Source organism: Mus musculus, chromosome 8 (genome assembly GCF_000001635.26).
Source record: "Mus musculus strain C57BL/6J chromosome 8, GRCm38.p6 C57BL/6J".
Lineage (NCBI taxonomy): Eukaryota > Metazoa > Chordata > Mammalia > Rodentia > Muridae > Mus > Mus musculus.
Window position 1 is genome coordinate 87903021 of NC_000074.6, and position 16780 is coordinate 87919800.

Here is a 16780-nt window from a genome sequence, read left to right on the forward strand (position 1 = left end):
TCAGATCTGCTTTCGACCTCCAGAACCTACACAAAGGCATAAAGCAGCAGTTCTCACTCTGTGGGTCGCAACGCTCTGGGGGATGAGCACCCTTTCCCAGGGGTTGCCAGAGACCGTCGGAAAACACGGATATTTACATTACGATTCATAACGCTAGCAAAATTACAGTTATAAAGTAGCAACAAAAATAATTGTATGGTCAGGGATCACCCCAGCATGAGAAACTGCATTAAAGGGTCGTAGCATTAGGAAGGTTGAGAACTACTCTCTAAAGAGAAGAACCAATTCCACAATGCTGCCCTCTGACCACCACACATACAATATAGCCCCTGCACTACATACACACTCACACCATGCACACACACACACTAATAACTATGAATTTAAAGGCTTTCGCAGAGTCTAAGTATTACATGCTATCACTGAAAACTTTTTTGTTAACTCGCTTTCTTCAGTTAAGTGAGCTGTGTCCTAAGCCATGTATGGCTACAAAGTCACCAATTAGATGTTCAATCATAGATGTCAAATGTGTACAGAACTGACACGTGTGCCCAATGTCACACCCTCTTGCCTCAGTTTCCACAACAAAAAGAGAGGACTGGGTGTAACAACTATCTGATAGGACTCATCTGGCAAGACTGAGCAGGCCTTGGGCTCCCCATGAATCTGAAGGCGACTGTAGAATTCAGGGACACATACACCTGGCACAAGTTGGCTGAGAGGGACAAGGAAAAGAAACCTGTCACCTGCCAGACAAAGAACAAAGACCCAACTTAGGGAGGCTCTGGCTGAAAGCAAGAGCTACTCCAGAGCTCCAGGCTACCAAAGCCAGGTTCAGTCTCCAGACCTGAGGGCCATAGAGAGGGTTACCAGTTCAAAATAGCTCACCCATCAGCCACTTTGCTCAGGTAGCTGAGAGGACAAAGTGCTGAGGTAGAAAACCCAAGTGCCCCCGATGGCCATGTCACCGATGGCCATGTCACCCAGCACCCTACAGTGCTTCACACACCTCACACATCGGACCTTGCTCCCCCATTACCTCTCTCCAAAGGCAGAGCCAGGTCTGACCGTCCACCCCAGGGGCAAGACAGGAATGCTGGGTTCTGTTGGAGCTCCACTCTATTAAAGTAGCTTCTAGTCAATGTGTTTGGCAAGGCTGTTAGTGGCAGTCAGAGTTGACGACGCCAAGCCTGGCATTGGGGGAAGACTCACCATCCATCTAACTTACTCAGAGGATGGAACCTTGGCCCCTGGGAGGAGCAGGGTATGCTTGTCTCCATATGGAATGAGTTTTACTGGCCATATGGAATAGATATATAATCGTGTTGTATGGGGAAGTCTGGACTAGACACAGGAATGCAACATGAAGAAAGAATAGCGTTTTCATAACCAGTCGAGTGGCTTTCTGACTCCCTGGGCTGCTCCCTCAAAACCCCCAGCAATGTTCCACCAGCCCCTTGGCACTTACCTGCTGCTGCCACAGAGGAATCCCAGGCCAGCGAGAAGTCCGAGGCCTCCCCCTCTTCAACTGGAAGAGAAGAAAGAAGGGCTGTGAGTTTGGAAGCTGCATACACGGGTCATGGGGTAAGACACAGGTCAGAGAAGATGGGAGCCCTGTGGGAGTATTTATATGCTATCCACGGGGGCAAGGGGGGGGCACAAAACCTACAAATTTGTTGGTCTCACAGAGATGCAATGGTGATCAGAATAAGGCACAGGACCAGGATCAGTGGATAAAGTACTGTCATGCAAGCATGAGGACCTGAGTTCGAGTCCCCAGAACCCACACAAAGCTGGACACCATAGCGTGTATCTCTAATCCAAGTGCTTTTATGAGAGTGGAGGCGAAGACGGGAAATTTCCAGCAGCTCATAGGTCTGGTAGCCTGATGGACACAATGGCAAACAAGAGATTCTGTCTCAAACAAGATAAATAGCAAGGACCAACTCCCAATGTCACTCTTTGTCCTACACATACACATGTACACACACACAGAGATTATAAATAATAAAACGAATCAAACATGAACGGCGGGTAAGTACTGTCTCCACTATGTTTCCACAGCCCTGCAACCTGGCAGACATCACTAATCAATCCCAGCACTGCCTCCATACAGACATCAGAAGCTTTTTCTATTCAGTGCTACAACCATTAGTACATAGTTTCCACTCACGAGCAAAATAACTGCCACCCACAGAAATGAGGCAGAACTCAGAACAGTCCCTAATCTTGCAGGCATTTTCTCCTATCAAAGCCCACATTGCCTACCACTGAGATGCAAGGCTACCTTGGTAATGGTAAAGAGCAGATATAGTGGTCCTGAGAGGTTGGGAAAGCTCTGCACTTGGAGTTATGCCCTACAGACAGACCTCTGGACACACAAAGGCCCACTCTCCCCAGCCTCGCAGATAGAATCATTGCAGTTCATTGGCTGGCAACATGGCAAGGGAATTCGCCTTCCCCCACTTGAACCTGGACCCCACAGAATGAGGCTTGATGGGGATGGAGTCTCCCCTACCCCAGACCCCAGCACTTGAGACCAGGCTGGTGGGGAACAGGGGAGAAACACTATACAGCGTAATAGCACTCTCGCCCTGGAACCAGTCCCAGTCTGGAACACATAATAATATTAAAGCTGGGTTATGGACTTTGTAAATGGAACTTTGTTTAAGTCAAAAATGTGCACACATGTTTTTCAGATTTAACAGGCTCTGCAGCTCTGCACACATGCACGCTGAAGGGACCTGAGCCACCCACCTCTCTTTCCTTGATAACTGGAAAAGCTGGGTGTTCACTGTTCTCAGTGCTCCTCGGCTGGGGAGCACCTAAAGTCTCACAGTTAACGAGAGCCTGTGCCAATGTTAGGCCCCAACTCAAGGTAGTCCACGACAAAAGAGGTCCTCTATAAACCACGGCACCAAGAGCACGTCTAGAATCCTAGCCAGCTCAAATGCAAGGGAGACAGTATGCTGAGAAGTCACCCAGTGAGAAGAGGGAGCAGGCTGGCTGTGGTCCTCACTAGTCCTGTCCTCAAGTCTACTCAAGGCTGTTGAGTTCCCAAGCCCCTGACCTGGAGGATGGTCACACAAGAAAAGCCAGCATCAGCTATAAAAGAAAGCAAACATGAGCACATCTCCCAAATCCTACCTCGTGGGGGCAAGGGACCTAGAACTACTCTGTCCTGGAGACCCGGGACTACAGGGGTAGGAGGAAGAGAATTCTTAATGAGAAGGAGATAGGCTCCACCTGTCCCATCCTACTTAAGGCTCAGTACTGTCCAAAGCTGTGAGAACATGGCTTCCAACCTGGCCAGTCTCTGCACTCCAGTTTGCTTTTCCAACATGACCAACAAGGACAGCAGGAACAGAAAAGAAAATATACCAGGTGCTGACTGGGGAACTGGGGGGACTGTTCTGGGGGGGGCAAGGACCCCAGGATATGAGCCCCCATATCCTTAAACTAGAATTCTATTGCAAAGGCACAAAGAACCCATGTGAGCTAAGCATGTCAGGGATGGCCAATCAATGAAATGTCAGAGCTTAGCAGCATACCATGGGGACTACCCATCATCCGGAAGTGACGCTTTCTAGAGACCTCCCCAGTAACACGTTTATGAGATCTAACATCACTACAACCAAGACCTCTGGCCATGCCCAGCATCCAGTATGGGGTCTACAGGAACAGAGAGGCCTAGGAGGAGCTGAATTCACAGACAGGGCACATGATGTAGCCTCAAGCAGTCGCCTGTAGGAAGAAGCCCCTGTAGGAGGAGCTCCAGAGATTCTACAGTCCCGTTTGCATAAGTAAGAGCTGCTGTTACCTTTTAAAAGATCTCAATCTCTCCTCCTCCCTATCCCATCAGTCATCTCTGGTGGCAACGGGCACTAGGGTAGTTTTGTCTCACAGGTTTCTCTTTTTTTTTTTTTTTTTTTTTTTTTAAAGATTTATTTATTATATGTAAGTACACTGAAGCTGTCTTCAGACACTCCAGAAGAGGGCGCCAGATCTCGTTACGGATGGTTGTGAGCCACCATGTGGTTGCTGGGATTTGAACTCCTGACCTTCGGAAGAGCAGTCGGGTGCTCTTACCCACTGAGCCATCTCACCAGCCCCACAGGTTTCTCTTTTGATCCCACAAACTAGCTCCATTTCAGATTCAGGCAGGGGATGCCCAGGGTCCTGTGTCCAAGAGGATGAATACAACAACCACTCACGGGGGGCTATGGGATACAGGAAGACTGGACTTGCCCAAGGTGACGTGACAGACAGCTGGGCCAGCCTCTCCCCACCCAAGGGTATCAACTCCATAAGAGCTCATCTCTTAGTTCCCCCACTGCTCAGCTCCCCAGAGTCTTGGCTCTACTCAGTAGTCCACCTCCCATCTCCTGAGCTTCAGTCTACCTCATTACAGGGCATACGCCTGCCATCTCTTTGCTGCTAATACCAATGCCTAACTCAATGCAGACAGCAGACAGAACAAACATCTGAATCAATAGGTAAACAAGGCACTGCCCCCACAGAATTAGCACCCGCCCCCCATGCCAGTCTGCTGGAACAGAGCTCTGTTCTGAACCCAGCTTTGGGAAGGCAGCCCCAGGCACACAGTTGTCCCTGCAAGGCAGGGCCCATGAGGCATTCAGCCTGCATGGCTTAGCCTCAGCAGATGTGGGGAATGTTGGACTTTCAGCTGCACTGGAACAAAATGCTGGGGAGCCTGTAAGCACTGGCCCCACTCAGGCCCTCAAGTATGGCTTCAAGGAATGGTGCTCTGAGAGATAACCCAATAGCAGCTACTCTGACACAGTGGAGTAGTCATTTCTGACATTCCAGGAGGTTCCAGCACGGTGTGTGAACCAGAATTCTTAATAATGGAAGAGAAGGGACTAGGAAAGGACTGGGAAGCCTCTTAGGGGCACCGGTCTGGTGGCAGCAATTCAAGGGTAGCTCTGATCAATGCCTCGGGGTGGGAGGTGCTAAGAAGAATCCTAAAGCTCTGTAAGAGCTTAAAACAGCAGAAGCCCGAGTTCTTTCTCGGCTGTGGGGTCAACGGCTAACTTAACCATGGGAATGGGTGGGTCCCACCAAATGCTGTCTCTATAATTCCTCCTCTGGGATATGTAGAGTCTGGGCCATGTATACTTGCAGCTCCAGATATACCAGGCAGACACAGGACCTTGTGTGCTGGCCTCTGAACCACAAACCTCAGTAAAATATCGGTGTGTTAAAGCAGGTGGGCACCAGTGTAAGATGCTTGCTCCCGGCTGGAGAGCAGTGTCCTCCTCCGGAGGGCAAGGCCGTCCCAACACCTCAGGGAACAAGAAGAGAAGACACTAGATGCAGAAGAAGATGCAGAAAGTGGGGCAGAGGTGAGGAGAATGAACAATCACCCTCTAGCCCAGCAGCATGCTAACTCAACGGGGCTTTCCCTCCCTCCGAGCTGTGGCAAAGTCAGAAAGGACCTGTGTTGTCACAGGCTAAGGCAATGGCCTCAAGAAGAGAAGGAGGAAAGGGAAAGCTGGCTGAGCCCAGAGCCCACTTAGCACCAGAACCCATTCATCCCAGGCCAGTGCTTACAGAGACGAGAGAGGACAGGACAGACACATTTAGCTCCTAAGAGCCTGCATGTTGGGCATTTTTCGTAGGAAAAGATCATTTTCACCAAACATTATCTAGGAAAATGTTCTCTCCACAAATGTCTGCCAACAAGGTCAAGAACTCCTGTACTCTTTGGAGAGTTTTTGTTTGTTTGTTTGTTTGTTTTGTTTTCACTCTGGGTCAGTCATGCTTCCAGGGTCTTAGTAAACATCCTTCAGTTTCCTCTGAACCCAGAGACCACTCTACCCTAGCAAGGGAGCTGGACTCACCTTGGCTACAAAGAGGCTCCTGAGAGTCCCCCATTCCCACAGGAAGTGGTAAGCCAGACAAGCTCATCTTGAGAGAAGCCATGTCACCCACACCAGGTCAGGCTCCGAGAAGTTACTTTAGTGCCCAGAGTCTCACTGACAAGCATAAGGAGAGCTGGGCAGCTCAGGGGAAAGCACCCAGGGCTGAGAATGGGGCTCAGAGACAGGACACACGCCAAGTGTGTGGGAGCCCAGAGGCTGCTTGCCAGCACCACATAAACCAACTGAGATCCTGGCCTACTGTGTGTGTAGGTGTGCAGGCTGTGCCTTGTACAAAAGTCCAAGCAAAAGTCATAAAATGAAGCTGAAATATAAACTATCATGTTCACCAAGCAGTGAACCATGGTGCCAGACTGAGGATGCTCAGGGAAAAAGATTATGCATTCCTCTACACAAAAGCATGATAGATTCCTTGTCCAGATTGTACGAAAGTACCCAGCCCGTGATCACCTCTAAAATTGAGCTTCCAGAAAAGAAGACCATGTTCAAGAACAAACCAAGCACCCAGCCGAGCAGAGGCTCCCTCCAGACCCCTCTCCAAGTCCCCCTGCACCAGCTAGACCCTCAGGGGAGCCTAGAAACAGCACAAGTGTTGGTATCAGGACCTCCAGAAACCCGTGACATCACATAGGCGACCCCCCCAACACCTGTTGCCAAGGCAACAGCCACCATATTCCCAGAATCCACTTGGCTCACTTCCCCCCTTTACCTGTGATTACATCATCACTCATATATAAAGAAAGGTCCCTCTGATCTCTCCCCCCATTCTCTTTCTGCTGCCACCTTGCCCTTCTCTCTCCCAATAAACCTCATGGAACTGTTTGGCCTAGTGTGGTCCTTCTGAAACTGTGTGATGTTCAAGTTCGTAACAAGTGTCACTCCCAACCTGTTACCCTATGCTCTGTATCATCTCTGCTCATTTTCTAAGATGAAGACAACTAGCCAGGCACAGAAGTACACACCTGTCATCCCAGGCTTCAGGAGACTGAGACAGGAGAACCGCAGGCTAGCCTATGGTGATGGGGGTGAAAGGGGAGAATGGGGAAGAAAACACACACACATACACACACACACACACACACACGACCACAGTAGCAGGGAAAGCCAGCCTGTGCAGGACCACAGTATCTGGCACCACGGTAGTCATCCAACACCTGATCCCCTTCATCCTCCAGCCTGCCACACGGAAGTTCCTTACTCGCCCCATTTCTGGCAAGGAAGGGAGCCCCAGGAAGCCACGGTAATATTGCATGCAGCAAGAGCAGTCACGCCACGTCTGCAACATCACAAGCACAGAGCCTCATCCTGGCAACCTTGAGATAGCCTCAGGAATCTGTACTTCTCTAGGCTAGTCTGACAGGTGCAGGAGGTATCAAACCACTGGCTCAACAGCCCAATAATATAGGGCATCTTCAGATCCAGAATATCCTATGGAAAGGCTTCAACTCTTGGGTGTCTCGTAGTAGTGCACCAGCCCCTTAAGGCAATATGAGAAGCCATGTGCAAGTGAGACTGTGGCTTGCTGGGAAGTGTTCAGTGGGTGGCTCTCAAGGAAGCAAAGGTTCGCATTTGCAGTGGCCGTCACTGCCTGTGACATATAGATTCTCCAGGCACGGAACTTCCCCACCCTTACTCCCCACCACACACACACACACACACACACACACACACACACACACACACACGCTGAGCGGCAGGCTGGGGAAGAAGAGGGAAAGGCTCACTGCATCAGCAGGCACCTCCGGGAGCAGAAAAGCAGAGCAGCAAGGTGCTGAGGGGACACAGAATCGCTCCCTGTCCACTCCCTCAGCTCATGATACCTACCCTGCCCCCCACTTGCTTGTGAGCAACTGTCAGATGCTTAAGCAGAGAATTCAAGAGCCCCTAGCTTTTTGTAACTGTTCCCAAGAATTAGCACCTCTTCTTTTTATAAACATTTCCTGGATACGTTTATAAAACTGAATACATACGTATACAATGTGTAAATCAGGTATATTGAACAGTTAAACATCAAGGAACTCAAAGAAGAGCAACTTCTCAGGCTTAGACACTTTGTTACAACTTTGCAGAAGGCTGGAGCAGGATTCGGACCTCAGCATGAGTGAACACAGCCAACATCTTTTCCCACCAAATCGTGAGTAGACGGAGACAACTGCTACGATGGGTCCTACCACGGGGACTAATCTAACAAGTCCGGTGTTGCTAGATGTCTGGGTGGCTTCACCTGTTCCCCACTGCCAGTGACTATCTAGGCTGCATCAAACATTCACAAGCATCAGGCCTGGCCATGAGACTGTACTATGACTCTTAAGATTAGTTCTCAGAAGCAGGATTTCTAGAACAAAGACTCGGCCCTATTGGGGCCATGTGCTTGCTTGTTGTCAGTGTGCTTGCTTTTCTCTCTTGGAATGAAGTACTGAGTATAACCAGGAAAAAAAAAAGGACTAGACATTGACCTTTGACCCTTCGCTATGATTTTGGCCTCAGGCTTTAAGTCTTCCCAACAGCCCTAATATTTGGGTCCCCAATTTCCCAATGAGAAAACAGAACCTGGATGCATTTGGTTAGCCACATCATACAAGCAATGGAGTCTATATTTGAGTCGGGGCCTGTCTTCACAACTTAAAGCTTGCCTCTCGGCCCCGTCCTAGCTGCCTCTCTCGGCAAGTGTGGGGGCAGTTACTATCCAAGCTTCCCAGAATGTCTGCACCTTCCCAGAAAGACAGGGGCTGATTGAGAAGGTGGAGCTGAGACTCCTCTGTCCCAAGACTTGCAGAGAAGATGCTGCCAGAAAGTCAATCATAAGCTCTCTCTGGCTTACAGTGTGACCCCAAGCAATAACTTTACCTCTTTCAGGCTTAATTTCCACATCGTAAAGTGAGGGCAATAAAACTCTCATTCATTTGGAAAAACAAAGAGAAATAGCCCAGGCAAGGAGTTTGGCTTAGTGTCTCCAGAGAGTGGGTGACACTAAGCAGAATTCCTCTTTGTTCCCCCTCCCTGGGGAGCTGACTGCACAGGCCCTGGTGGTTGCCCTCCTATCTGATCCAGTCCCTGCAGTGGTTGGTTGGCCATCTTCTAAATGTATTTCCTCTCGTGGGGTCATCTCTGTGTGTTCTCACTGGCTCGCAACATGCATACACAAACATGCATTCGTGACGTAACATGACTGCATTGTTTTGACGGTTACCCAGGGGTCTCCCCTGCTAGCTGCCTACCTCTGAAGGATGACAGGCAGCATGGAAGACATCAGAGCATTATTTAGATGGGCACGGGTCATTCACATACAGGGCTGTAAGGAGGTACCAGTTGTGTACCGCAAAAGGCAAGAACCAAGACTATACAGATCCACGCGCATTCCAGGATCCCAGCCCCATGTGCGGGGTGGAAGCGACCTACACTCACTCAGAACTGTAGCAATTCAGGATAGAAAGGAAGAAGGGGAGAGTTCTTTTTTTCTACCTCTGTTTGAAGAAAGGCATCATAAAGTAGAGACTAGTACATTTTTATGAGCTCTTAACAACTTGGCCTCTGTGCTAACACACCATGAATGAATGTCGAAGCCTTGCGATACATGTGATCTATTTTAAACACCCACAAAGAGGAAACTGAGGCTCTGATTGGAAACTGATATGTGTGTGCGCACACAGGATGGAGCATGCTCACATGGGCACATGGGGTGGGGCGGGGTATGTTTTCACCAGCTGGGGCATACAACCCTGCCTTCATCTCTTTTCTCTTATTGCCCCTTTCTCCAATTGTGTGGTATAAAGTACATAATTTGACCTCTCTGAAAAGGGTGGGGTGCTAGTGTTGACCACATGGGAACTGGTCTTCCATCCTTTCACATTTCCCACAAAAGTCTGTCTACCTATGCTTGGTAGAAGGGTGGGAGACGCCCACCACCTAGGGGTTCCCTCCTGTAAGGCTGTTACAGCTAGCGTCCACCATAGCTCCCATTTCTACATTCCAAAATTCTGGACATGGGTCCAGGGTAGGGGTAATTAGAAGTTAGTATTTTTTATTAAGTCTGATTTGGGAGGGGGAGATTTCATGGACACAAGTGTGTTACTCCCCCTTCCCCACTCCGCCCCTTTCCCATCCCCCAGTGATAGCCACGCCCATGGAACGCCCTTCAGGGACCCAAGCTTCCACATGCCCGCTGCTTGCACCCTGACAAGGCTTTCTTCACCCAAACCTGCACAAAATCTACAAGATCTCTGAAAAGCTTCACTACATTCGGCACCCATGCCAAGGGCGAGGAGCACACACTGGCTAGCAGCGACAGCCTTGCAGCAGGGAACTCCTAGGTGATGGGCATTTCCCACACTGCCACCAAGCCTAGGTCTACACGTGCACACCCGTGCTCACACGAGCTCAAGCGCACACACACTGCTGTTATGCTATAGTACCGTTCTGTCTCCAAGCTCCCACTTCCAAACATCCCTTAGCTTCCCTTCACACACTGTTCACGTTAGGTCTTAATCCTTGGTGCTGCTGCTGCTGCTGCTGCTGCTGCTTATTTTAGTTTTTTTGACACAGGGTTTCTCTGTGTGGCCTTGGCTGTCCTAGAACTCACTTTGTAGACCAGGCTGGCCTCGAACTCAGAAATCAGCCTGCCTCTGCCTCCCAAGTGCTGGGATTAAAGGCGTGCGCCACCACGCCCGGCTAAGTCTTAATACTTCTTAGAACAGACATCAAAAGCAATGTTTTTCCTGAGCCAGAGTGGAAGCTTATGAGCCAAGGACTCTGTAGACTGAAGCAGGATTGCCAAGAATTTAAGGGCTAGCCTTGGCTACATATCAAGTTCCAGGTCAGACTAGACTATGTGATACCTTAAACTAAGAATCAGAGAAACCGTTCCCATTCCAATAGTTGAATGAGTGTGAATCAAACTGATAGACACGAGTGTGACTATGAATACAAACCCAGAAGAGCTGGGCATGTCACAGATGTGGAGAGGAGTGTGACGTCACTGGTGCTGTATGGAGTGCAGGAACCCACCATCCAATCTAAACAAAGTGACAGCCCGGTTGCAAACCAACGGCAGTGCTGGGCAGGGAGGCAGGCGAGTGGTTCACCACCTACTTACCTCAGCCCTTGGGAAAAAGGAAAGAAGACAGACACATATGGTCCTCTCCCTGCACCAGGGCTCAGTATTCGGCTGGGAAGCATAGGCCATTTCACAAACTGTGTATTCATCTAGGCTGGACCAAACAGCCTGGGCCTCAGGAAAGCTCATGGGAAATCTAGTCAAGTAAGACCTCAGGAGTGTGTGGGTGGGGAAGACTGAGGCTGAAGGGAAAATGTCTGCTGCAGCCCTCAGAAAGTCCTGAGAGAGCCAGACACAGGGTGAGGGCCACACAGTATCCCTACACCCATGTCTGTCTCATCCCACAGCACTGAAAGACCCAAACTGTGCCAGATGTGAGCAGCCTAGAGAGACCAAGTTCATTTTTCTTGTGTCCTATGATAATACTTGGCTGTGTTTATTTAACTTTCAGCTTTGGACAGCAGTAAGATGGAACAGGAAAAATCAGCTTGGCTCCCTTCAAAACACAGCAGCCCACACATCACGAGAAGACACCCACACAGACGCTCTCGTCCACCCTCCAAGAAGACATCTGGCCCACTGCTGGCAGGGATGGCCCTTGGGGCTGGGGGAAGGCTTACAGCTCATACAGGAGTACTGTGTGCCCCCACACAGTGCCTTGCTCCCCCTGGCCAGCGTCTCAGGCATTCCTCTCTATGAGCCCAGCATCAGAGAGCTTTAGGTGACCAGCCATAGGGGAATCAAGACATGCCCAGGCCCCCTTGATGACAGAGCCCAAAGGAGAGGAGAGTCACGTGACACAGCCACCTTCCCCCACCCTCAGCAGCATGCCAGGCTTCCTGTAAGCAGAGGGGATTCCCTGGGTAGATTCTCTAATCTGAAAAGGCCCTATTCCTGTTCTTCTGAACTAAGTTTGGTGTTCTATCCCCGTGGCATCTGAAGCATGCTACCCAGGATCAGGACAAAGACATTAGTGATGCAGTGTCCACCCAAGACCACCCAGGGGGCAATGAATGTTTCCGCACACCCTTGGCCATGTAAGTTCTCCCAAAATGGCAGAGCACAGCCCTTCATCTAAAGCTGACAGTCACAGAGCCAGAGCCCTACTCTTCCCACCTTCCCTCATGACAGGGACATCCCCATGCCAAAACTCCACTTGGGAGCCACTCCCTGCAGGTGGCAATGCCCCCCTGCACTGGCCCCCACCCCATTCCTAGCTCTTCAACACTCAGGGGCTCAGACACCTTGGTAAGTAAATGCAGAAGGAGGCTCAGTATCCACAGGCAGAGAAAGGAGACAGTATAGAAAGAAGCCATAATGGCTTCGAGCTCCTCATCCCAAGGAGTACAAAAGAAGGGTCTTTACAGTAGAATCTAAGACCTGGTGACCCTGACCCTGTCCCCAACACAGCCTGTTCCCTGCATCTGCAGTGTCCGATCCTTGTTCATACTTTGGCAGGGAAGCACACTGGGTATGTCTGGCCGGTTCAGGACTTGTGGGCAGGACTTGAACACCACTGAGCACAAGGTTGGTAGTTAGGCTTTAGCCTCTGGTACTAACAACTGTGGGTACCTGGCTTGCAGGACACCTCTCTATGTCTCCATTTTCTAGACAAGGTCAAACAAGGGCCACACTAGTATTGACCCTAAGAGATCTTGTGAGGAGATACCAGGGTTGTGAGGTGGGAGTCAGGGTTTGGCACCTGGGGTACAGTGGAAAGACCTAATGAGGGATGACAGGATGGGTGGAGCAGCTGATCTCAGCAAAGGACACCAAGCGAGCAAACATGGCTACCACATTACTCCCATCCAAGAACATTTGATTCCTCAGAACGCTGAGTCAGGATGGGCAGTATCATGGGTCATGTCACAGGTCACGTGTCCCACGTCACACCATTGTGTCACACACTGAGGCGCACAGATGCGCAACCCAGCCTTGGCTCCAGGTCAAGACCAGGCTCTGCCACAGTCCCTCACATTCTTCTTGACACGCACCAGCTGTGGTAGTCATTTCTGATCATAGACTCTGGTTTGGCGATTAGGGGACCCAGGCACGATGCCAAGAGTCTAATACAGTCACTTCCTCCCTTCCTCTGAGGATGGAAAGGCCATCATCAACCATCCCCTTAAGGTCCCGAGACCCCTGGGACAGAGAAGCTGTCCTGATCCCATCTCTGCCCTGCCAAGAGCATGCCACAGGCACAAGGCAAGAAGAGCACTAACAAGACCTTGGATCCCTTTCCCAGCTGTTGCAGCCCTGGGACCAACGCAATGTGCCTGAGGACAAACTCCAACTGACCTGCTGAGACAGGTGCTCTATCTAGCTCCTGCCAGGGGGCCAGAAGCCACCAGGCCTGACACTGACTCCCCTGCCTGGAAGAAAGCCCTGACAACTCCCCTACCACCCAGAAGATACCTGGGCAGATGCAGTCCCCCAGCCAGATTTCTCTCCCCAGACCTGAAAGGCAGGACCAGTTAGTCTGATGGAAACCCAGCAGGCTGGGATCCGACTCCTGAGCCATAGACTCAACACAGATACGTTAAATGGAGAAAGAAGACCATCTTGTCATCTAGTAGCTATGTAGGTCAGACCAGCCTGGCTCAAGGAAACACTCAAGATGAGGCACAGAACATCCTTGGGTGATGCTGCTACTACCAAGCACCAGGCTGGGATCATTTTGGATGCTAGTTCACTTCACGCTCACCCTCAGCAGTCCAACCAGGGAGCCAGCCACCAAAGGCCATGTCAGAAGACATCAAAGGGCAGGTCAGAGGTTGCTCAGCCAGACTGGGAGTACAGAACAGACCAGTCCTGGCTGCAGAGACCAGACTCTCCTACAGTTGCAATCATGCTTGCTGTAATGTTTTCCTGCACCTTCTGAAACCTCTCTCCATCCAAGATCAATGCCCACTAAGCCTTGTTCCCCTGCCTCCAGCGCCTTCCCCTACAGACGATGCTTCTCTTACCATCTCAGCTGACCCCCTCAGTGATGGAGGCCCCCCCTGATCACATTACCCAAGACACTTCCCCAGACCCCAGCACAGATAGAGCCTCACTCCCCTCTGGTTCGCCTAAGCCTTTCTCAGCAATCCCTGTAGCCAAGACACCTTGAAGGCCAGATCCGAAGCATCAGACTCATGTGCGGTAAGCCCCAGCTTCTCTCTGCTAGCCCACTTCCAGCCCAGACCTACCTCTCAGTACAGCACCCACCATTTAGTGGGTGTTCCGACATCACCCGAGGCATTTTGTCTCTTCACCTTTTTAAATCCCCAAGGTTGAAGGAAAACATTTAAATACAGGTGCACACATGGAGAAGAAAGACAGCTGACACATGTAATACCCTGCCAGGATCACTGTGGGTCGGTGAATCAGAACACTCCCCTTTTTAAAAAGTGGGTCTGAGTGGTCTTTGGTCCTTTATTTGCATGGCAGGGCTGTAAAGAGCAGCTGTAGGAAGTCCACAGGCCCACAGGGATGTACCCATGGAGGGGTGCCTGCGTAGATGGGACCCTAGAACCATGTCTCAGAAACGGTTCTGAGGAAGAGACAGTGTCACCCGGTGGGACAAGCTCGGGAAGGCCCAGAGCTGTCTTTGGGCATCTGAAGGGCTGTCACTGGGAAGACGGAATGAACTTACTGTGGGGCCCCAAGGGGTCAATTGCCAGGACCAAGCAGTGAAATTCTGGACAGGAGAGATTCAAAAGGATACAGAGTATTCAGTCAGCAATAGCTACTTGAAGAGAGAGATACAAGTGGGAGGCGTCAAGGCTCCTGGCATGGGAGGGGGCCTAGCAAATCCCCTGGAACTTCCAGTGATTACAGAAGGCAGCTTGAGCTGAGAGGGGCAAGTGGACCTTGAAAGGCTCACCACAGCCTGCTCAAGCACCCTTCCCCCTTGAGCCTGTGCAGCCTGGGCTGGATAGGGTCTCACAGAGATCCAAAATCCAAATGCTTCTATGCACTATATGAATGCATGCCCCTCCAGTGCATACCTGGGCCACTGTGGACTTAGGAAACAAACTCACAGAGCAAATGGGGCTCCCACCTCAAACAAAGAGGGAGAAGTGCAGGACCAAGAGGAGCCACCACATACATGGGAACAGAGTGGGTTAAAGCCGACTTGGAGCTCTGCCCCAATCTGGGGCCGCAGCTGGCTTCCCAGCCCTCGGGGAGACTTTGTCAGCTACCCAGGGCCCCACCTGACTGGCCTGCCTCAGCCACCCAGCCTGAAGCCCCAGCTCAAAGGAACTGGGAGGCTAGCCAGAGGCTGGGGGAAGGTCACAGGCTGTGGAGGAGATTCTGTTCCACAGTCACACAAAGAGCTACTTGCTCATATGGGGTGCATGCCCTAGGGGGCAAAGCAGAACTCTGGCTCTGCGCCCCCCTCTCTGTCACTTCCCTCTTGCACCTACAGGCCTGTGGCTCGAGCAGACCTTCAGTGACACAATCAAGTGGGTTTCACAGTATGACTTCGCAGACCTTGGTCACCAGCTATCTATAGCAGAGCAAAAAGGGGCAGATCCAGTATCACAGAGGTGGGCTGGGGTAAGCCAAACCGACACACTCAAAATGATTGTCTTCCCAGTTCTCCCTGTTCTATGGAGGCATGTTGCACAAACATGGTGTATTGATGTGCTGCAGTAAGCCAGGTCTGGGGATTGGAAAGGGAATCAGGAGAAACTTAGACCTCCAAGGCCCCAGGGGTAACCCCGGACTTGCCCCACCATCATTCCTGGCCTGTCACAAGGGCAACAACCCTGGGAATGGTCTCCAGGGAATGTGCTGTTTGGGCTTCTTCCAGAAGACATCATTCAAGCAAACACCCAGGGCTGGGGATACGACTCAGAGGGAAAAGGTACTCACTGTGCAAGTCTGAAGACCCTAGTTCAATTCCCCAGAACCCACATGAAAGTGAAGGAGACAAACAGACCCACAAAGTTGTTCTTAGACCTCCATGTGTATCCAGAGGTATGTCTATACACACATATAATAACTAAATTCTTTTTACCAAAAAAAAAAAAAAAGACACGATAATTCAAACCCAAGGGGCCAATGGCACTACGACTACCATCCTTGAGCACACACAGAATCATCACTGGTAGCAAGCTGGCTCAGAACGTGTTGGACAGGCTATGAGAAAGGCAGAGGACTGCGTGGTGTGAGGGAGAAAGGGATGCATCTTTCCTTCCATAAGATGCTCTAAAAGCAGACAGTAGAAACGGTAACTACCAGTGACCACACACTCCCCCGAGGGCGAGCAAGAGGGCAGCTGGGGATGTGGTCAACTCTGTGCCTTATACACTCGTTAGCAAATATTTTTGAACCCATCCCTCACCATCAATGTACTCATGATGAGTTTAGGGCACAAAGTTGTACCACTCCTTCAAAGCTGGCCTTCTTGAGCTGGGTTGCAGGGGAGATGGCCTCTCTATGTCCCTTTACTTGTGCACACTAGACATTGGTGGGGCTCCATCTAGGACCCTCTCATCCTAACAGTCCACACACATCTTGGGGAATTCAATCCTACAGCCAAAAGCTGACCAAATGGACCACAGCCCACTCACCCCCTGTCACCCTGAACTCCAGGATTCTCCACAATGTCACAACCTAAAGGCTGGCTGGCAGCAACAGTGAGGCTACACATCAGCCTCCAGATGCCCACAGACCCCTGCTAACAGCACCCCAGCTCTTAACCATGCAGAGCTCAAGGGATTCAGCCTTCCCAGCCCAGCTGAAAGCATCTCTCTTCCCAGATACCACCCTCTCTGGTGGAGCCTCCGGTGAGCATAAGTGAGCACCCACTCCCAGTCTAAACTCCAATCCT

General features: G+C 50.7%; 1 protein-coding gene across 7 annotated transcripts in view; it reads right to left on the bottom strand.

The window, feature by feature from the left end:
• The window catches only part of Zfp423 (zinc finger protein 423), a 300244-nt gene that overhangs the window by 241211 nt on the left and 42253 nt on the right, over positions 1 to 16780 (bottom strand). For all 7 annotated transcript variants that reach the window (XM_030243876.1, NM_033327.2, XM_011248560.3 and 4 more), the window contains one exon: positions 1469 to 1528. In XM_030243876.1, the coding sequence (XP_030099736.1) occupies positions 1469 to 1528 (60 nt within the window). The remainder of the gene's footprint in view (positions 1 to 1468; positions 1529 to 16780) is intronic.